This window comes from Rhinatrema bivittatum, chromosome 15 (assembly GCF_901001135.1).
Source record: "Rhinatrema bivittatum chromosome 15, aRhiBiv1.1, whole genome shotgun sequence".
Taxonomy (NCBI): Eukaryota; Metazoa; Chordata; class Amphibia; order Gymnophiona; family Rhinatrematidae; genus Rhinatrema; species Rhinatrema bivittatum.
In genome coordinates this window covers 35,590,379-35,613,046 of record NC_042629.1, presented here as the reverse complement: position 1 = coordinate 35,613,046, position 22,668 = coordinate 35,590,379, and the positions used below count along the sequence as shown (strand labels likewise).

At 40.3% G+C, this 22,668-nt stretch overlaps 1 protein-coding gene across 17 annotated transcripts in view; it reads right to left on the bottom strand.

Moving 5' to 3' along the window:
* The window catches only part of LOC115076834 (serine/threonine-protein kinase DDB_G0283821-like), a 118,376-nt gene that overhangs the window by 25,088 nt on the left and 70,620 nt on the right, over positions 1-22,668 (bottom strand). For 5 of the 17 annotated variants that reach the window (XM_029578786.1, XM_029578779.1, XM_029578773.1 and 2 more), the window contains 9 exons: positions 21,742-21,774; positions 18,932-18,973; positions 9,512-9,715; positions 8,868-9,059; positions 8,245-8,436; positions 6,276-6,467; positions 5,661-5,852; positions 3,709-3,900; positions 3,094-3,285 (listed from right to left, as the gene is read on the bottom strand). In XM_029578786.1, the coding sequence (XP_029434646.1) occupies positions 3,094-3,285; positions 3,709-3,900; positions 5,661-5,852; positions 6,276-6,467; positions 8,245-8,436; positions 8,868-9,059; positions 9,512-9,715; positions 18,932-18,973; positions 21,742-21,774 (1,431 nt within the window). Of the gene's footprint in view, positions 1-1,576; positions 1,618-3,093; positions 3,286-3,708; positions 3,901-5,660; positions 5,853-6,275; positions 6,468-8,244; positions 8,437-8,867; positions 9,060-9,511; positions 9,716-18,931; positions 18,974-21,741; positions 21,775-22,668 lie in introns of those variants that run through there. The other 12 variants (XM_029578791.1, XM_029578778.1, XM_029578777.1 and 9 more) reach the window with 12 other exon arrangements.

The window sequence follows — 22,668 nt, the reverse complement described above, 5'->3', positions numbered from 1 at the left end:
TATGACATGTGATAACTGATTGTCATAACAAAAATATTATGTTATACCTAGTCAATATTTACTTATGTACCCATTTGAAAATGCCACTGTTTAGATCTTAAGTTAATGACACAGTCTGAATTAATGCAGTTTTTATTAGTCCCTACAGTCCAAGCGTTTGTAGCATTATCTTGTCCTACACCTTATAATGCGTATATGCATTTAATTGCTGAGTCAGTGAGATGATTATTTGATATGTTCTCTTTTACTTCATCTATGAAAGCTAGTCTGATCACACTAACCAATCACCCTGTCCCACTGCTGGCCACTTTACAGTGTGATATGTCTTGGTATAAACCACATATTCCCTTGAGTTAAATTCTGTATTTTTCTTTATTTCTTCTCTTGCAGCCTGTATTTATGGTACTCATGTTACTGGTCTTTCATATTCTATTCCCCCTGCTCCTAACCTTACCCAATATACTGAATTTGGTTATCCCCTTCTACTATGAGTTCCCTGTATACCTTTTTGGGCATTTCTTCCTGTAACACTACCTATCAGTTTATTTACCTAGAATTTGTTTACAACCTCTCACAGATGTTCTCTGGTAGTGTGACACTTCTGTTTCCCTATAGGCCCACTTCTGCCTATGACCAGAACATGTCTCATGCTTTGCAACACTGTTATAACTTGTCCCACATTATGTATACACAACACAATGTGAGTCCTTCTGCTGACTCTTGGTTTTCCTGGCTTCCTTCACTCTTCTGGTTATGTGCATTGCTTATATCCCTGTTTGCCATTTTAGTGAATATTATCCTGGGTTGTTGTTTACAATAGCAGTACTCCCTGCAGAGACTCACCCAGAATAAATAGTATCATATTTATTAGTTTTGCATTTTAAGTTACTTTGTGTTACTCCTGCTAGTTGCTTATGTACTAGTTCTCAACTATTATCAACTTGTTCTATGTACAACGTTACAGCGTATTTTGTTTTGTTATCTGTACACCGACGCGATATCTTTGATGAGCGGCGGTATATAAAATCCAATAAATAAATAAATATGAGAAAAATAATACTTTCATACTAGTCTCTCTTTGTTTTTCCTATCTTTATACTTGTTACAACATTATTACTTGACTCTGAAAGATAACATATGTGGTTTTGCTATTATAGGTTTTCTCTTCTTTATAATGAAGCCATCCTTGCAGCCCATCTATAGAGCTAATGGATATCTAGTGAAACTTAGTCATACTGCTATCATTTGTTAATTAGATAATGCGTGTCTATCTATGAGTCTCATTTACTTTAGTGGGGATCTAGCGGGATCACAATGCACACAAAAAGTTAGTTGTTAGCCTACACATTTCAGCCCATTTGCCATATTCACTTCATACAGTTCATACGGTTCTGTCCTCTCCTCTTGTGCCACTCTTGCCATTTGTGAGTGGCACAAGAGGGAAATGATGAGTGTGCCTGAACAGAAAACCAACATGGAGAAAGGAAACTGACCCAGAATCCTCTGTTTTCTTAGCCTGCCTTGGCTGTATGAACTCTAAGTGACTTATTGAGAATGACTTGCAGAATTCCCAGGACATCTGGTCAGGCAGTCAACGGTGGCTCCATATGGCGATGCCTAATCATAGGGTCACACAAAGCAGAAGCCAACGGAGGGAACGTCAGGCTATACTGTCACAATAAGAGGCTCTATTCTCAGGAGTATCTGTAAATACAACTTCAGATGTGTTAATTGCAGTGACCAGCAAGATTCTAACAGAACAAAAGACTATCCAAAGAGTGATGGTAAATGGGCCCTACCTTGGAGAAATACTCAGGGGTAGCTAGGGATGATCTTATCATGCTGTTGACATGATAACCTATGTAAATTATCCTCGAGGTAGTCACGCACTCTAGAATCTTCTAACCCAGTACAATATTGTATGTTATCTATAAAAGAAGGATCACTTCCTGTATACGATGAGATGCTGGTGGTCTGTTTGTCAGAGGCATGGCATCAGCATCTCCCAAGAATACTAATATTGTTCAATGAAAAATTATGCTTTCTACAAAATTCTAAGTGTTCTTGTATCGCTGGACATAAGCGTCATAAAGAATGGCCTGGTGCTTAACACTACATTGCTCTTCAGACAGAGCCATATCTTCTTCCATCTCGTGTTCTCCCAATAAACAATTTTTAAGATGTGTCATCATTCTTGCTGCTAGGTCCTGTGTCTCCTTCCTGCACCACACAGACACTTGGCATATATTCCTTTTTAACTCAGGGAAGGAATTTCTTCTAAATATTCCAGAACAGGGTCTCCAATGCCTAGAAGCTATGACAGATTTCCAATGCAAAGCATGGGGGAACACAGGAAGCTGCGTGTATTGAATCAGGTCTTCCTTTTTCATTTTCTAGTCCATGCCACTGTTTCTTTCTGTTCTGCCTCTGCCTCTTCCTACATTGGCTCTCTTACTTAACTCCTCTGCTTTGTTTGTCTCAGCTCCATCACCTCGTAAGCACAGAACAAAAACAATCCTGCATATCTGACTTTATTCTACTGAGAAACAGAAACTGAAAACCCAGAATGTTCCAGAAGCAGGAACTGGTAGCCGTTGGGCAAATGCTGGACAGACTACAGACATTTTCATGAAGTGAAAACCTGAAATGCATGCCCATGTTTGATACGTACATAACTCAATGTGTGAGAGTCTGACAGAGGCATTAATTCACTTTTATGAGACTGTAAGTTTACATTTAGCATAATTGTGAGGAAAATTAACAGCAATTTGGTTATTTTTTAAATGAGAAAATTAGTATTCTCTGGATGATTCAAATTAAAAAGAAAAAAAATCCAATTTAATAAAATCTGATTAAATTTAAAAAATCATATTTCTTTGAGTAAAAAAACCAAATTGATTGTTATCCCTGATTTCAACCACCAGCCATGCCACATAGCACACATGATAGGACCAAGATTCCCCAAGATGAAGTCCCAGATTAGCAAGGATATAATGTAGAAGAAAAAGTGTATCAGACTGGTCTTTGTGCAGGAGAATGAGTCCAAAAAATGAACACAGAAAGCAATGCAAAGTGCGATGGAAAATTCTTTACCTTCTGTGGCAATGTCTCCTGTGGATCCTGTTAGGTCATTAGTAGGGACTCCAGGTAAGGTAGAAGTCTGGTTAGTACCATGGTTATTATTAACTTTGTGATCGGTGGAAGTGTCTGAGATATGTGCTGTGATTGAGATTTTCGGTTGGTCAGGCATCTTCACAGAAGCATTTTGCTCTATTAAAGGAATAGCTACATTGAATGAGACACAAATGTTAATGGGGGAGAAATAAGGTAATAGGTTCAATCTACAGTTACAAGCCCTACACCAGCATTATTATTGCCCTCAAAATTTGTGTCTTTTGTTTGAAAACCGATTTGATGAATCCTCAGATATTTTGAATCGGGCGATGAGCCTCTTTAAAGAGATTTGAACATCCTTCCCCTTGATCAATAGAATCTGGATGCTTTGATTCAACTGCCCGCCATGCCATGCAGAACATTATGCTCACACCATGATTCCCCGGGAGGAAGTCCCAGATTAGCAAGGATATAATGTAGAAGAAGAAAAAGTCAATCAGACTGGTCATTGTGCAGGAGAATGAGTAAGAAAATGAGCAGCGTCCATAAAATGAACACAGAAAGCAATGCAAAGTGCGATGGAAAATTCTTTACCTTCTGTGGCAATATTCCCCGAGGATCCTGTTAGGTCATTAGTAGGGACTCCAGGTAAGGTAGAAGTCTGGTTAGTACCATGGTTATTATTAACTTTGTGATCAGTGGAAGTGTCTGAGATATGTGCTGTGATTGAGATTTTCGTTTGGTCAGGCATCTTCACAGAAATATTTTGCTCTATTAAAGGAATAGCTACATTGAATGAGACAAAAATATTAAAAGGGTTAAATGAGTTAATAAGCCTTCCAAATGTGTCTTTTGTTTGAAAAGAAGCTCTTTAATCCGATTTTCTGAACCCACAGATTTTTTTGAAGCAGGCAATGATCCCCTTTTAAAGAAATTCGAACATCCTTACCCATGATCAGTAGTATCCGAGTGCCTCAATTTCTTGCAGTCTACTTTCAACCAGGATGGACTGATTTAAATCAAGGTGATTAAAATTGATGTAAATTGATTTAAATCAAGGTGCTTAAATTAATTGCTGAAAATCATGATTTAAATCAACAAGAGAAATCCACAATTTAAATGACTGAATTAAATCAAGTTTCCCATAGATATTACTTCACGTATTTCTTGAACAATGGTGCAAAACTGATCACCAAACTGTGCTGGGAATTTACCTGTTAAATCACTTATACTAAAAGGCATAGAAAGAGCCTTAAAGAAAGGATTCATTGCAAAGAAATCAATGCACAGGAGCCGAGCCTCTTTCAATGGAAAGGAGCCTCTGGAATGAGAGGTCCTGGGAAGGGGGTGAAAGAGGGTAGCCTCAGAAATACTCTAAGGAAATATTTCTTTACAGAGAGGGTGGTGGATGTGTTGGAGAAAGACGCTATCAGAATACAAGAAAGCACGGGAGAGGCAAAGACGATCTCTGAAGGAGTGGTAGGGACTGTAGAGATGGGCAGCCTAGCTGAGAAGAGTCGTCTTCTTTTCTGCCATCCATTTTTCTAATTTACTAATCGGTTCATCTACATTGCTCTTCAGACAGAGCCATATCTTCAACCATCTCGTGTTCTCCCAATAAACAATTTTTAAGATGTGTCATCATTCTTGCGGCTAGGTCCTGCGTCTCCTTCCTGCACCACACAGACACTTGGCATATATTCCTTTTTAACTCAGGGAAGGAATTTCTTCTAAATATTCCAGAAAAGGGTCTCAAATGCCTAGAAGCTATGACAGATTTCCAATGCAAAGCATGGGGGAACACAGAAAGCTGCGTGTATTGAATCAGGTCTTCCTTTTTCATTTTCTAGTCCATGCCACTGTTTCTTTCTGCTCTGCCTCTGTCTTTTCCTGCATTGGCTCTCTTTCTTAACTCCTCTGCTTTGTTTGACCCAGCACCATCACCTCGTAAGCACAGAGCAACAACAATTCTGTATATCTGACTTTATTCTACTGAGAAACAGAAACTGAAAACCCAGAATGTTCCAGAAGCAGGAACTGGTAGCCGTTGGGCAAATGCTGGACAGACTACAGACATTTTCATGAAGTGAAAACCTGAAATGCATGCCCATGTTTGATACGTACATAACTCAATGTGTGAGAGTCTGACAGAGGCATTAATTCACTTTTATGAGACTGTAAGTTTACATTTAGCATAATTGTGAGGAAAATTAACAGCAATTTGGTTATTTTTTAAATGAGAAAATTAGTATTCTCTGGATGATTCAAATTAAAAAGAAAAAAAATCCAATTTAATAAAATCTGATTAAATTTAAAAAATCATATTTCTTTGAGTAAAAAAACCAAATTGATTGTTATCCCTGATTTCAACCACCAGCCATGCCACATAGCACACATGATAGGACCAAGATTCCCCAAGATGAAGTCCCAGATTAAGAAGGATATAATGTAGAAGAAAAAGTGTATCAGACTGGTCTTTGTGCAGGAGAATGAGTCCAAAAAATGAACACAGAAAGCAATGCAAAGTGCGATGGAAAATTCTTTACCTTCTGTGGCAATGTCTCCTGTGGATCCTGTTAGGTCATTAGTAGGGACTCCAGGTAAGGTAGAAGTCTGGTTAGTACCATGGTTATTATTAACTTTGTGATCGGTGGAAGTGTCTGAGATATGTGCTGTGATTGAGATTTTCGGTTGGTCAGGCATCTTCACAGAAGCATTTTGCTCTATTAAAGGAATAGCTACATTGAATGAGACACAAATGTTAATGGGGGAGAAATAAGGTAATAGGTTCAATCTACAGTTACAAGCCCTACACCAGCATTATTACTGCCCTCAAAATTTGTGTCTTTTGTTTGAAAACCGATTTGATGAATCCTCAGATATTTTGAATCGGGCGATGAGCCTCTTTAAAGAGATTTGAACATCCTTCCCCTTGATCAATAGAATCTGGATGCTTTGATTCAACTGCCCGCCATGCCATGCAGAACATTATGCTCACACCATGATTCCCCGGGAGGAAGTCCCAGATTAGCAAGGATATAACGTAGAAGAAGAAAAAGTCAATCAGACTGGTCATTGTGCAGGAGAATGAGTAAGAAAATGAGCAGCGTCCATAAAATGAACACAGAAAGCAATGCAAAGTGCGATGGAAAATTCTTTACCTTCTGTGGCAATATTCCCCGAGGATCCTGTTAGGTCATTAGTAGGGACTCCAGGTAAGGTAGAAGTCTGGTTAGTACCATGGTTATTATTAACTTTGTGATCAGTGGAAGTGTCTGAGATATGTGCTGTGATTGAGATTTTCGTTTGGTCAGGCATCTTCACAGAAATATTTTGCTCTATTAAAGGAATAGCTACATTGAATGAGACAAAAATATTAAAAGGGTTAAATGAGTTAATAAGCCTTCCAAATGTGTCTTTTGTTTGAAAAGAAGCTCTTTAATCCGATTTTCTGAACCCACAGATTTTTTTGAAGCAGGCAATGATCCCCTTTTAAAGAAATTCGAACATCCTTACCCATGATCAGTAGTATCCGAGTGCCTCAATTTCTTGCAGTCTACTTTCAACCAGGATGGACTGATTTAAATCAAGGTGATTAAAATTGATGTAAATTGATTTAAATCAAGGTGCTTAAATTAATTGCTGAAAATCATGATTTAAATCAACAAGAGAAATCCACAATTTAAATGACTGAATTAAATCAAGTTTCCCATAGATATTACTTCACGTATTTCTTGAACAATGGTGCAAAACTGATCACCAAACTGTGCTGGGAATTTACCTGTTAAATCACTTATACTAAAAGGCATAGAAAGAGCCTTAAAGAAAGGATTCATTGCAAAGAAATCAATGCACAGGAGCCGAGCCTCTTTCAATGGAAAGGAGCCTCTGGAATGAGAGGTCCTGGGAAGGGGGTGAAAGAGGGTAGCCTCAGAAATACTCTAAGGAAATATTTCTTTACAGAGAGGGTGGTGGATGTGTTGGAGAAAGACGCTATCAGAATACAAGAAAGCACGGGAGAGGCAAAGACGATCTCTGAAGGAGTGGTAGGGACTGTAGAGATGGGCAGCCTAGCTGAGAAGAGTCGTCTTCTTTTCTGCCATCCATTTTTCTAATTTACTAATCGGTTCATCTACATTGCTCTTCAGACAGAGCCATATCTTCAACCATCTCGTGTTCTCCCAATAAACAATTTTTAAGATGTGTCATCATTCTTGCGGCTAGGTCCTGCGTCTCCTTCCTGCACCACACAGACACTTGGCATATATTCCTTTTTAACTCAGGGAAGGAATTTCTTCTAAATATTCCAGAAAAGGGTCTCAAATGCCTAGAAGCTATGACAGATTTCCAATGCAAAGCATGGGGGAACACAGAAAGCTGCGTGTATTGAATCAGGTCTTCCTTTTTCATTTTCTAGTCCATGCCACTGTTTCTTTCTGCTCTGCCTCTGTCTTTTCCTGCATTGGCTCTCTTTCTTAACTCCTCTGCTTTGTTTGACCCAGCACCATCACCTCGTAAGCACAGAGCAACAACAATTCTGTATATCTGACTTTATTCTACTGAGAAACAGATACTGAAAACCCAGAATATTCCAGAAGCAGGAACTGGTAGCCATTGGGCAAATGCTGGACAGACTACAGACATTTTCATGAAGTGAAAACCTGAAATGCATGCCCATGTTTGATACGTACATAACTCAATGTGTGAGAGTCTGACAGAGGCATTAATTCACTTTTATGAGACTAAGTTTACATTTAGCATAATTGTGAGGAAAATTAACGGCAATTCGGTATTTTTTAAATGAGAAAATTAGTATTTTCTGGATGATTCAAATTAGAAAGAAAAAAATCTAATTTAACTTTTAATAAAATCTGATTAAATTAAAAAAATCATATTTCTTAAAAAAAACCCCAATTGATTTTTATCCCCAATTTCAACCACCAGCCACGTCACATAGCACATCATGACAGGACCAAGATTCCCCAGGAGGAAGTCCCAGATTAGCAAGATATAATGTAGAAGAAAAAGTGTATCAGACTGGTCATTGTGCAGGAGAATGAGTAAGAAAATGAGCAGCATCCAAAAAATGAACACAGAAAGCAATGCAAAGTGCGATGGAAAATTCTTTACCTTCTGTGGCAATATTCTCCGAGGATTCTGTTAGGTCATTAGTAGGGACTGCAGGGAAGGTAGAAGTCTGGTTAGTACCATGGTTATTATTAACTTTATGATCGGTGGAAGTGTCTGAGATATGTGCTGTGATTGAGATTTTCGGTTGGTCAGGCATCTTCACAGAAACATTTTGCTCTATTAAAGGAATAGCTACATTGAATGAGACACAAATGTTAATGGGGGAGAAATGAGGTAATGGGTTCAATCTACAGTCACAAGCCCTACACCAGCATTATTACTGCTCTCAAAATTTGTGTCTTTTGTTTGAAAACCGATTTGATGAATCCTCAGATATTTTGAATCGGGCGATGAGCCTCTTTAAAGAGATTTGAACATCCTTCCCAATGATCAATAGCATCTGGATGCCTTGATTCAACTGCCCGCCATGCCATGCAGAACATCATGCTCGCACCATGATTCCCCAGGAGGAAGTCCCAGATTAGCAAGGATATAACGTAGAAGAAGAAAAAGTGAATCAGACTGGTCATTGTGCAGGAGAATGAGTAAGAAAATGAGCAGTGTCCAAAAAATGAACACAGAAAACAATGCAAAGTGCGTTGGAAAATTCTTCCGTAATTTACCTTCTGTGGCAATGTCTCCTGTGGATCCTGTTAGGTCATTAGTAGGGACTCCAGGTAAGGTAGAAGTCTGGTTAGTGCCATGGGTATTATTAACTTTATGATCGGTGGAAGTGTCTGAGATATGTGCTGTGATTGAGATTTTCGGTTGGTCAGGCATCTTCGCAGAAACATTTTGTTCTATTAAAGGAATAGCTACATTGAATGAGACAAATGTTAATGGGGGAGGAATGTTCAATCTACAGTCACAAGCCCTACACCAGCATTATTACTGCCCTCAAAATTTGTGTCTTTTGTTTGGAAAGAGGCTCCTTAAACCGATTTGATGAATCCTCAGATATTTTGAATCAGGCGATGAGCCTCTTTAAAGAGATTTGAACATCCTTCCCCATGATCAATAGCATCTGGATGCCTTGATTCAACTGCCCGCCATGCCATGCAGAACATCATGCTCGCACCATGATTCCCCAGGAGGAAGTCCCAGATTAGCAAGGATATAACGTAGAAGAAGAAAAAGCATATTGGATTTGTTATCGCCCAAGAGAGCGAGTAACAAATTAAACAAGAGGAATAATTTAAAAAAAAAAAAAGAAAAGGAGAACTCAGAGCAGTGCAAATTGTGATGGGAATTTTGTTTGTAAACTCACCTTCCTTGGCAATGTCCTCTCTGGGTTCTGTTAGGTCATTAGTAAGGACCCCAGGTTCAGTGACCACATGAGCAGTAGTCTGGTTAGTACCATGGTTATTAATAACTTTATGATTGCTGGACGTTTTCGTGACATGTGCTGCGCTTGAGTTTTTCGGTTGGTCAGGCAGCTCCAAAAGGTCATTCTGCTCTAATAAAGGTGCAGCTACATTCAATGAGACAAAATTGTTAACAAGGCAGAGGGTTAAATGAAGTAATGGATTCATCTGTAGATGGTAGTAAAGGTGTTGGCTATTACTTGTAGATCTTTCTGTAGGGGTTCCTGCAGTGCATTACATGCTCAACTCAGGCATCTCCCAACATGGAAGATTATAGTATGAATGCACTAATTGCGGTACAGCAAGAGAAATGAAAAGAAAACCCTACGAGGCCAAGGAAGAGATTCCGATTTTCATCTAGACACTAATGGATCATAAGGAAAAGTTACAGTAAAGTCCAGAAGGGCCAGCAATACAGGGGTCAAAGAGACCAATGCCAATAAAAACACGTGACTTTTCTGTCAAAGCCATAATACTTGTATCTCATATAAAGATTTCGAAGAGAATTCCCTTTGGCAGATGTTCCAAATCATCCCCAACATGTTACTTATGTCTCGTACTTCTTTCTGGAATTATAATAAAACATACACTGCTGTTTTTACTCCAGTCTGGGATGTGTGCCCTACTTCTCTAACTTTTTTATAGCATCCTCCCTACTAGTCTAGACCCTTAGGAGTAAATTTTCAAAGGGGTTTAATGTATGTAAAAACAGCATATATGCACGTAAGTAGCATGTACTCGCAGATGCACCATTTTATAAACGTCGAGAATATGCACATATTTTCTATTTCATGTGTATTTTTTACTGGTGGAAAAAGGGGCAGGGTTCAGAAGTACACGTGGTGGTAATTATTTTGTAAGAGATATACATGTATACATTATTGAACTTATTTGTACGCTTTCACACCTACTAATTGACTGGCGCAAATGAAATCGGACTTGCTTGTTGGCTGCGGTTCTTGGGTGGGCGTTCTGGGTGAACTGGCAGTGATTTTGTGAGTGCAAGTATTTTCAGAACAGTATTACATGCATACTTTATAAAATACTTGCCTCCACAAATAAATCAAGGCTATTACGCATACACTTTTAATTTTTTTGTGCACCTACAATCCACGCGCAAATGTTTATAAAAGAGGTTGACAAAGTATGCATTTTTTTGCATTGTAAATATTTGCGCGTACTGAAACATACGCTCATGCTCTTGGAGAAGAAGTACGTGGTAATTTGTAATCCGGGGGGGGGGGGGGGGGGGGATTCTCCTCCTACTGCATATAGAGATCCCCACAATACCACATTGCTATTGAGCTGAACTTCTCAAAGAATTCCCAGAAGGAGAAACTGGATCCTCCTCTACTAGGAACAGTCACAAGGAGTAGGATTCTTCCTATTCAAATGGACAGATTGGGTGGACCAAGTGATCCATTTTCATTGGCACCTTTTGTTTCTATGAAGCGATCTAGAATTTTCTGTCTGGAAAACAAGGGAGCATATTCTTAAGATTGTACATAGTCTCATCAGGCTTCCTAAGAAAGTAAACAGCTGTGAAATGTGGTTCCTAATGTAGATCCAGCTCTCTCCAGAACGTCCATTTAGTTAATAATTCTTTGAACCAACCTCATAAGTTATTTTTCAATTATGAGACAATTATTAAAACAACATAAGAGGGTAGATGAACATGTTCCTACTAGCAAAGACTTGCCACGTATTTTCATAATTTATGGTCAGAAATCTCCTCGGTACCTACATTTTGGAACTTTGTCTAGTTCATGGGTCACTTTTACTCCGTTGACCCAGAGAGGTTTATTAGAGGTTGTTTAGGTTTTTTATATCGAATGTATGCTGACGATGTTCAATTTTATATTCTTAGCCGCGATGTTGGTATTTTTCCAGTCTAGAATTTTTCCGGGGGGGATGAATTTGATCAAATCATGGATTGCTAATAAAAAGTTGGCTTTAAACAGTAATAACCTGTTTACAACCTGTTTAAGCCATTAACAACCTGCTCACGAGCCTTAATTTGATCCTCAATACCAGTAAAACCGAAATTCTCCTCATCGACCAAGACAGCAGTCATGCAATAACTAACACTCTCCCCACAAGACAACCATTTTTCTCGTCTCAAGTCAGAAACCTCGGAGTTATAATGGACAATCAACTCAACCTCAAGAGATTTATTAATAATACCTCTAAAGAAGGCTTCTTTAAATTGCAAGTCCTAAAAAGACTCAGACCTCTTCTACACTTCCAAGACTATCGCTCAGTTCTACAAGCAATCATTTTCTCAAAAATAGACTATTGCAATTCCCTTCTACTCGGACTCCCAGCTAACACCATAAAACCCCTACAAATGCTCCAAAACACCACAGCCAGGATTCTAACTAAAACCAACAAAAGAGACCATATCACCCCCATTTTGAGAAACCTACACTGGCTCCCAATCAAGTATAGAATCACCTACAAAATCCTTACTATCATTCACAAATCAATCCACAAACTCATCCCACTGGAGCTCAACATCCCTTTTCGACTACATATTCCCGATAGACCGGTGAGAACAACTTACAGGAATACCTTCCTAGCCCCATCCATCAAATCCTCTTTAAACAAACGATCTTTATCCAAAGCGGGCCCCGAGAAATGGAACTCATTACCCCCCGAACTCAGACAGCAACAATGCCCGATCACCTTCAAAAAGAGACTCAAAACTTGGCTGTTCGAGCAAACTTTTAATCTACACCAATAATCTCCCACTAATCATGCCCTTTCCATCTTAAAATGGCTCTCTCAGACAATAACCATATTGTAACCACAGATATCATTCTCACATGCAGCCTTCTCAAACCGCAGTTCTTCCAGATTGAACCATGTTTAGCTATTGTCTTGCTTGTTACTTGTTTAGCTATTTTTGAGCTTGTTACACATAAATATCATACTATCTTGTTCATGGTAATACCTATCCCTTGCTGATCCTAGTTAATTTTCCTTGTTCTATGTAACCGCATTCTTACATGCCTGTTAATGTTAAAATGTAAACCGAATTTGATTTGTAGCTTTGCTACAAGAATTTCGGTATATAAAAATGCTAAATAAAATAAATAAACAAATAAATAATAAAACTGCTATTCTCTGATTAGGTAGACCTGTATTAATAATGAAGATACCAAATGTTGTGTTTGATGATGTTCCGATCATATTAAAAGAAGAAGTACGAAATTTAGGCGTAATATTGGATTCACATCTCACTTTAAAAACTGAAATTGAAAAAGTTACAAAAGCATCATTTTATAAACTGCGCTTAGTACAGCCGTTGTGCTGCTTTTTACCACCTCAAGATTTCCGTATTTTAGTACAGGTGTTCATTTTATGTAATCTAGATTATTGCAACTCCTTATATATTTAGGTTTGCCCAAATATTTAATCCATGTTCTTGATTTAGTCCAAAATGCTTCAGTCAGAACAACTTATGGGTTGAAATGGGACATGAGTATAACACCTTACAAAAAAGAATTAAACTGGCTTCCAATGACTGAACGGATAAAATTTAATATGTTAGCCTTCATGCCTAAGGCAGTTTTTATCAGGATGATTTTTGTTTAACAGCAAGACTGACAAAATATATACCATCTTGAGATCTCTAAATCAGAATTAGTAGTCCCTTCCATTGCAGATTCCAGATTGCAGGACATCAGAAAAAACATTTTCCATAGCTACTCCTCAGCTGTGGAATCTTTTACCAGACGTCTGTAATGAACAGGATTATTTACAGTTTTGGAAAAAGGTGAAAGCGGTCCTGTTCAATCAAGCATATCAAGTTTAAATTAAAAGATATAGGCTCATTGTGTTATTCTGTGATATGCATATGCAATGTTATTCTATTTTTTTATATGGTATTGTTTATTTGTACTATTACGTATGCTTTAAATGTTGTCCATCTTGAACAAACTGGAAATGGCGGAATAAAAATCAGCGAAATAAATAAATAAAGGCAGCTGCAGATACTAAAATTAGGATGGCTTTAAAAAGACTATATGAGATGTATGGGATGCTATTACAACTGGTGATGTTTACAATATGTTGGTCTAGAACAGAGGTCCTCAACCTTTGTCTTTGAGGGTCACAAGCCAGTCGGGTTTTTAGAATGTCCACAATGAATATGCATGAGAAATACCTGCAGACAATGGGGATAATACATGCAAACAGATCTCATGTATATTAGTTATGGCAATCCTGTAACCGCCTGGGCTGCAGCCCTTGAGGACTGAGTTTGGAGACCCCTGGTCTACAGAAATGATCATGTGACTCGACCAAATGGAAGGACAGGACAAAATATGGGTAGAGAACCTCCCAGGTTCTCCTGGGGAAATTCTGCGCTACTGCAGAATGCAGAATTTGCGCAGAATTCCCCCTTCCCGCAGATTTCCTCCCTCGTTGCCCTTCCCGCAGATTTTCACCGTCGCCTCGCCGATTTCCTCCCTCCAAAACCGGAAGCGCACGGACAGCGGCCATCGCGAGAGTGGAGGCATCTCAGCACGGCAGGAAATAGCAGAGGAGACCCTGGCATGCTGCGAACGGAGCACATCCCGCGGCATGCCGGTGAGAGAGAGCAGGAGGATGTGAGAGAGAGCATGGGAGGTAAGAGAGGGTGGGTGGGGGGATGCTTGAGTGTGGGTTTCAGAGAGAGGGAGCCTATATGAGGGAAAGGGGATGCCGGTGAGAGAGAATGTGTGTGTGAGAGAGGAGAGGGGGTGTGGGGGAGGGTGGTAAGAAGGGGAGTGGGGGGATGCTTGTAGGTTTCAGAGAGGGAGCCTATGTGAGGGGAGGGGAGGGTGACAGTACAGGAGGGTGAGAGAGAGCATAGGAGGTAAGAGAGGGTGGGTGGAAGCTTGAGTGTGGGTTTCAGAGAGAGGGAGCCTATATGAGTAGATTGTGAAGGAGTGTGTGTGTGAGAGATTGGGAGCTCGTGTGTATGAAAAAGGGATTGTGTGTATGTGAGGGTGCTAGCCTGTGTGAAGGGATTGTGTATGTGAGGGAGCCTGTATTGAGGGTGTGTGTATGTGTATTAGAGAGAAGGAGCATGTGTGTGAGAGAGGGAGGGACAGAGGGAGCCTGTGTGAGGGACAGTACTGAGAACAGGGTCAAAGTCTGGGACTGGCAATAGAGTGGAAGGGGGTTGAGCCTAGAGGTGAAGGAGAGAGATACTGGCAGGTGGAGGAGTTGGGGCCTGAGAGGGCAAACTAGCCAGGGGAGTAGGGAGAGCAGGTGGGACACTCCCTATAGTGAATTTCTAGGTAAACTCTGCTCAAAATATTTAAAATTCTGCAACTTTAAGTAACAACTTTTTTCTGTAATAATTTAAAATGTAGTTACTTAAAGACTGTCATGTAAATTGTGTTATTTTGACCAATATAACGTTTGCAGAATTTTCAGTTTTTGTGCGCAGAATTTTAATTTTTTTGCGCAGAATTCCCCCAGGAGTACTCCCAGGCCTTGATGGCTTTCCTTCAAATGTCAATCAGAATTATAAATAGTCATTGAGGTGTCAATCAAATGTAACATATGGCTAAAACAATGGTCAGCAGATCTTTCTTCCAAGTTTCATTTAATGTGGTTACCTTTTGAAAGAAAATATTATTTTCTATTTGGGTCTAGAGAAGACTACTAAAGCAAGTAAAAAAAAAACAAAAACACTTTTCTCTCCTACGAGAAGCCCAGGGTGAGGAAGATCAGTATCCTTGCGTGAGTTTTTTGAGGTGGAAATCACAGCATTTTAATCGAGCTTCGGCTTTTTCTAAGAGTCTTTTCCAGCAGAGAGCTAGAAAGAAAACAATCTTTTCCTTTAGCAAAACATTTAAAAAAAACAGTGTTTCCTACCCTTCGGGTGTATTAAAGGACAATCTGAAAGGACAACAGCAACTTTTTTGAAGAGCTTGGAATTGTTCTTCTATAGATCTATGGCTTTTGAGCATCACTGAAAACTTAAACAGAGCTTCAGTAGAGCCAACTGTCATGAAGGTCCCAAGCACTTTGTGAACCTTTGGTTCTGCAACAGACTATAGAACATCTATTGCAGAGAGAACAGAGCTCCCAGAAAACGAGTTACAAGAGTGGTGGGAACATAAATAAGGGGAAATATATAGGTATCTAGTTTACAAAAATGCAGTTAAAACATTTAATCCCTATAAACCCTTGAATAGAAATAATAAACAACAACAGACATTAAGAAACAATACAAACATCAATAAACTGAAAAAGGAACCGGTTCCAAACATTAAAACAGAGGTCTTCCATTTCCAAATAATGCATAATTCTGAATAGTGGTCAGTTTTCAGGATATCCACAATAAATATGCACGAGAGATTTGCACACACTGCTTCCAATGCATGCGAATCTCTTGCAGTCACTGTGTGGCTATCCTGAAAAGCTAACCATAATCCATCTTTCAAAGGAAAGATTTTTCCCATCTATGTGGCCATCATACTAGGCACTCCCGGTATAAGTTACCTTCGTTTGCCTTTCATATAATCATAAAACAAGCTTAAAAGATTGACAAAGTAGTTATTGAATATTGGCTGATGATTATATGTAAGCAAAGAAAGATAACTTATACCGGGAGTGCCTAGTATGATGGCCACATAGATGGGAAAAGTCTTTGCTTTGGAAGGTGGTTTATGGTTACCTTTAGGTCCTTCCTCTATTGCACCTTTCTTATATCATATCCTGAAAAGCTGACAGCCTGGGAGCGTCCCGAAGACCGTGTTGAAAACCACTTCTCTAGAATATGCTGCAAATGGATCCCAGCTATACTAACCAAATCAGAAGCCCAGGACCCCATGTACAGCTCACATCCACAGATTACAGTGGAGCCCACTTTATTAAAACAAGTTTGCATGGCAATTTGTCGCAGGATCAGTAAAGAGATACAATCTGGATGCTATTATCGATTACTTTTCATTGGAAATTGAACACAACTCAGTGTGCAGCAGCTGCCAAGAAAGCAAATAGAATGCCAGGGGATTATTAGGAAGGGAATGGAGAATAGAACAGAGAATATCAATGCCTCTGTATTGCTCCATGATGCAACTTCATCTTGACTATTGTGTGCAGTTCTGGTCACCACATCTCAAAAAGATGTAGCAGAATTAGGAAAGATCCAGAGAAGGGCGATCAAGATGAAAAAGGGGATGGAATAATTCCCCTATGAAGAAAGGCTAAACAAGTTAGGACTTTTCAGCTGAGGGGACATATGATAAAGGTTTATAAAGTAATGAGTGGAATGGAACAAGTAAACATTAATCAGTTGTTTATTCTTTCGAAAAGTTCAAAGACCAGGGGACACACAATGAAGTTACTGGGTGATATATTTAAAACTAATAAGAGAAATTTTTTTTACTGAGCACTAAATTAAGCTCTGGAATTCATTGCTAGAGGATGTAGTGAAAGCTATTAATATAGCTGCGTTTAAAAAAGGTTTGGACAAGTTCCTGGAGGAAAAGTCCATTAACCATTATTAAGGTGGAGTTGCAGAAATCCACTGCTTATTCTTGGGATAAGCAGCTTGGAATCTACCCCTTGGGATCCTCCCAGGTACTTGTGATCTGGATTGGCCACTGTTGGAAACAGGATACTGGACTTGATGGACCCTTGGTCTGACCCAGTATGGCAAGTTTTAGGTTCTTATGCTTGGTCTTGGACATAATAAGACTCATTAGTTCTGGGAGTTTATGGGCGTTGACCTCAAAAAGTGTACCCAGCAGCAAATAGATCAATTTGATTACCACAGATTGATACCTTATCTAAAAGAAGTTTTGTATTTAGTTATTTTTTTTTTAATTCCACTACAGCAGGCATACATGCCAAAACACGGCAATGCTGGGACTTCTATTTTAATTTTTGAAACCAGTTTATTAATTATTTGTCCTTTAATGTGTATGATTGTTTATTATTGTTTCTATTATTTAATGGCTTATGAGGGTAAATTTCAAAAGCAATTTACCCGGATAAACAGGCATCTGAAAATTGCCAACCCTGTACACAGATAAAAATACACCAACAACGCTGGATTGTTATCCATTCTATTTGCTTTTTTGACCACTACTTTGTACTGAGCCAAACATTTCCATGTATTGTCCACAAGGACTCCAAAGACCTTTCCCAATACAGAACCCAGCATCATGTACCTGTAGTTGGGATTATTTTTCCCTGTGTGATCTTAAAAGGGTTCTCTTACCAGCTTATTCAGCTGCTGTGTTTGCTTATTGGTGTAAGGGTCAGAAAAGTCGTTGGTCAAGTTGATTCAAGAATATGTGATAAAAGGTTGAAAGCTGGGTATAAGTAGCTATTTGGAATGCCTTCTCTTCCTGATAGGTTTTTAAAGATAGCTAAGCTGTCAACCAGCTCACTCCAAGCCAGAATCCAAATTTTGCTTCTTTGGTGCTGCTGTTTGAACGTGTCTTTGGCTACATCGGGGTAGATATTCAAAGATGGCCGTGTAAGTAACTTAGCCGGTTAGAGCTAATCTGGCTAAGTTACGATGCATCTTCAGCACGCTGCCGGGTACCAGTCCCTACCATAACGATACGGGCAGGCGTTCAGTGTTGTTGGTGGGTATTGAATTCAGTGAGAAATAGCTAGAAAAGTAAGCACATTCTCTCTGCTCCAAGCATCCCACATGACTGCCTTCTCGGGTGCTTTAACACAACACTGGAAAACCTCTAAATTTGTGAATGCCTCAACTCGACAGTATTCAGCTGCCAGGGGAGTCCTCTAAAAGACACTTTCATGGCCTTAGCATGTGGCAACATGCAGTGCCACCAATGGAACTGGCAAGAATAAACGTGCCACACGCAGAGAGCCATGGGCAAACTCAGAGTAATCTGAATGCTGGCATCCAAGCACACCAGCTTAACAATGTCCTTTTATTCCTTTGTAACACGAGTTGCACCTTTCCAAAGCCACTTTCACGTATAAAACCCCGGTTTTCTGAATGTAAATGGCTTTTCTAAAACTGACCTGGGCTCAATGCACACAAAATTGTGTGTGTGATCTTCTTTCACCGTACCGTCAGACACACTTAGGAAGAGGCGCCGCAGGGGTGCAGTTGTGGCTTACGTGTCGCACTTTTTGATTTTAAAAAGCACAAGCACAAGCATGCTTTTGTGCGAGGGATCGCCCGAGGATTTCCAAAACCAACTGATGGCCCGAAACTTTGCTGTGAAAATACTCCACGAAGTCTGCGTGGACAAGGTGCAAGCAGACGTCACCGCTCTGCGGGCTGTGATAAAATGACACCCTCTATCTGCTTCAGCTAATCCTTGATCACTTACTGGGATCTGTCTCGCCAGATTCTCTCGCCACTTCACGGTACTCTAAAAAAAAAAAAAAAATAGAATCAAATATTAAGTAAACACAACTTAACTACCCAGCATTCTCAGATACTTATCCAGCTGACAGTAAAATACGTCATAGTCAAATTATAATGTTTGGGCAAGGGGCGTAGTGGCATGGAAGAAGAAAAGCGAAAGGCTTCTCCCAAAGGGGCCAATGCAATAAAAAGAAAAAAGGTTTAGCCTTGGTAAAAAAATGTAATGTGCAAGTCAGAACGCCACTGCATGGGTCACTTTCCTTTTGTACCCACCTTCCTCTGCATAAAGGACACCCCGACTTTTACCCCTGCTTCATCTGCAGCTAAGACTTCCATGGAAAACGATGCAGTCTATGGGCCTCACTTTCTGATCCTCCCCAAAACACGCCACTGGGACCGTCTTCCCCTAATCTGGCTAAAAGCGTGTGCACTGTGAAAGCCTGCATATCCTTTCAGCTGTACTGAGCGCAGTTTTCAGACATCCCAGTTTACCTGAGCAAATGGCGTGTATTAGTGCAACTCACGCACCCCCCCCCCCCCCGTGCCAGCAGGACCAAAGGAAAAAGGCCTGAAACCATGGGGAGATTTCATCCACCCAACCCCCCCCCCCCCCCCAGCAAGACTGGAGCCTCTCTCTGATAACAAGTCTGGTTCCCCCATTCAAGTCCCTGTCATCCCTAATATTGCCCTGGTCTACCCTGAAAGCAACCCCCTTGTTCAGAAGCCAACCCCTCCCCCCCCACCGCCAATCAAATTCTACACCTCCCCTTCAAGCCCCAACCCCACTGAGACACTCCCTCGCCAAACCTGAACATCCTCCTCCCCCCTACCCAGAGTAACCTGGATCCCCTCAATGAAGACCCTCATAGGCCAAACTACTTCACTACCCCCCCCCCCCCCTCTGGAGTGAGAGAGCCCCTACACTACAATTATTTTGTTGGCAGGTTGTGGGCTATTGAGGTGGGGGCTGGATAAATTGAACTCGGAAGAAACATCTCCTGACTGTTACTTTCATGTGTTTTCTTTCCCTAAGGCAAGCACTATTTTCTATTCAGGACTAGAAAAAATTGTTAAGGAAAGTAAAAAAAAAAAAAAAAGCCTAGGGCAAGGAAGATCAGCACCCTATGAAAGGTTTTTGGAGGGTGGAAAATGAGACATTTTAACGGAGCTCCAGATTTCTTTCCAGAGTCCTTTCCAGTGGGACTGGAAAGCAAATGTTCTTTTCTCCAGTAAAACAATTTAAGGTGAATTTTCAAAACCTTATGTGTGTAAAAATTAGCTTGATACCCGTGGAAAAATAGCACACACACTAGCGCATGCTATCATCAACCTTAAACACATGCATGTAAGTAAGGGTTCACGAGTAAATTCCCATGTTGTAATAACGAGGCAGTCTAGGGCTGTTCTAGAGCAGGGCCAACATTCACGCCTGCAAGTTATTATTTTATAGGACATTTGCGTGGGCAGATTTGGCAGCTTTACCCGCGTATATTTACACCTGCTCTTTATCGGGGGTAAGTGATCGTAGACATCTTTAATGGGAAGTAGTGACTGGGTGGGCGATCTGGGGGAGTTCGGGCTAAAGAGACAGGAGGGTCTTGATGGCCTTCCGACAGACTGGGCAAACTGGTGGACTAATTGGTAAAACTGATAATTTCATTGACGTGCAGGGGTTGGAAAAGCTGCCAGACTTACACGCATCAAAGCCGACCTACAGAGAGTAAATGTGCGATACCTTAGACCTGTAAAACCTCCTTGTGTACAGTTTGAAAGTAAGAAGTGAAAATCCATGTGCAGAGCAGTTGCGTGCCACTTAGTTTATATTCCACATTTCGGCATTTCAAAGCAGATTACATTCAGGTACTGTAGGGATTTCTCTGTCCTAGAGGGCTCATGTTCTAAGTTTGTACCTCAGGCGATTCTGCTACTACTTAAGCCGGATAAGTCTCAAATAGAGCCTTTGAAAATGACTACAACATATGCCATTGAATTGTAGATAGCTTTTACCTGCTTTAAGTGCATTTCACGCAGGTAAATGGCTTTTGAAAATTGCTATGATAGTATGTCACATTTTAATTTGAAAATTACTCTGTAAGCTTTTATGGTGCCGCTGTTTGAACGTGGCTCTGGCTCTATCCTGTTTTGCAATAATTAAGACTATTTTTGATTGATATGAATACATTCTGCGAGGTGACATCCTTTTCATCACCTCTCCCTCAGTTTTTTCCTGATACGGTGTGTTTTGGAGTTTTATTATAAAAGGTTAATTCCAGTTTTCATCATCCAACGTGCTGACCATCAGACCAGCCCTTCTCCCATTCTGCCCTGCAATGTCTGTTTCTCTTCCATGCTGGTGACCTCAGTTAGGCAAAGCTGCAGTCCACATGAATGAGACTGCCAGGCTGACACAGGCAAGCATTCAGTGTCATTAGTGGGTTCTGAATTCAGTGGGAAAGTTATTCAATTCTTTCCCTTCCAAAGGTACGCAGCCAGGTGCTTTAATTCAATAGCATGCTAAGTGATCTATCAGGGACAAATTTATGCCAATACTGGACAACCTCTAGATCTGCACCTGCCTTTTGGTAAAGTATTCGGCAGCCATCTTTAAAGAAGATACTTCCATGGCCTCGTATAGCGCATGGGAACATGCAATGCCAGTGACAGCACAGGCAAGGATAAACATGCCATAAGCAGAGGGCCAGAGGAAAACCCGGACTAATCTGAATGTCAGTATCAAGTATGTAGGGTTTCAGCCAAACTTTGATCACTTACTAACGGCATCTTCTTTAGTCGTTTTTTTGCCCCCTAAAAAAAAAAAAAGCCAGAAGAAACATATTAAGTAAATACACTTCAAATAGGTATCATCAAATATTGCTTAAATATTTCAATTATTTATCCGGTTGACAATAAAATAGTTCATACTCCAATTATAATATTGGGATAAGGGTAAGGGGAATAGTGCCATGCAAGATGAGAGGTGAAGTGAGAGACAACTCTTAGGGACTTGCACACTAAAACTTGTGCTAAAAATGTTTCATTGGGCTCATCAGTACAAATTTAATGTGCATTTAATTGGCTATGCATTATAATTTTTTTTTCGCCCACTACAAGGATGACGCTTTAGTAAGCAAACAAAAAGAGAGTGTATATGCTAACACAAAAAAAGTAGCACGCACATAGTGCATATTGAAATCCTCCATGTTAGCTGGCTGGAAGTGACAGGGTCAGTTATCAAGGGGGGAGGTCATCCCCCTACTATCCTCAAGACCCGACTACCTGGCTGATACAATCCATGGTAATCCCAATTCAACTCCATTCCTGTTGATGGCAACATCCCTAATCAAGCCCCGACTGCCCCACCCCCACCAGAATGAGTGCCCACCATTCCTGAGGGTCCTAATCTTCCCCATCAGGAGAGACGTATGAGCCCTCCTGAGAACACTGCTACAGCTGTCAAGTTACTTGGCTGGAACTTGAATGGGAGTGGGTGTTGCCTTCAGAGGGGCCCACTTATTGGGGGTTTCTGACCTTCATGGTTGCTTGAAATGCCCGGTACTAACTAGTCTGAAGTGAATGGGCCAGTTAAGATGAGGGACTTCAACATGCAGTATGCATGGTAACAATTTTCCATCTGGGTCCGAGGCAGGTGTTAAATTTTAGGCCTTGGCAGGTGCAGGTAGAGGAGATCATAACATCCTA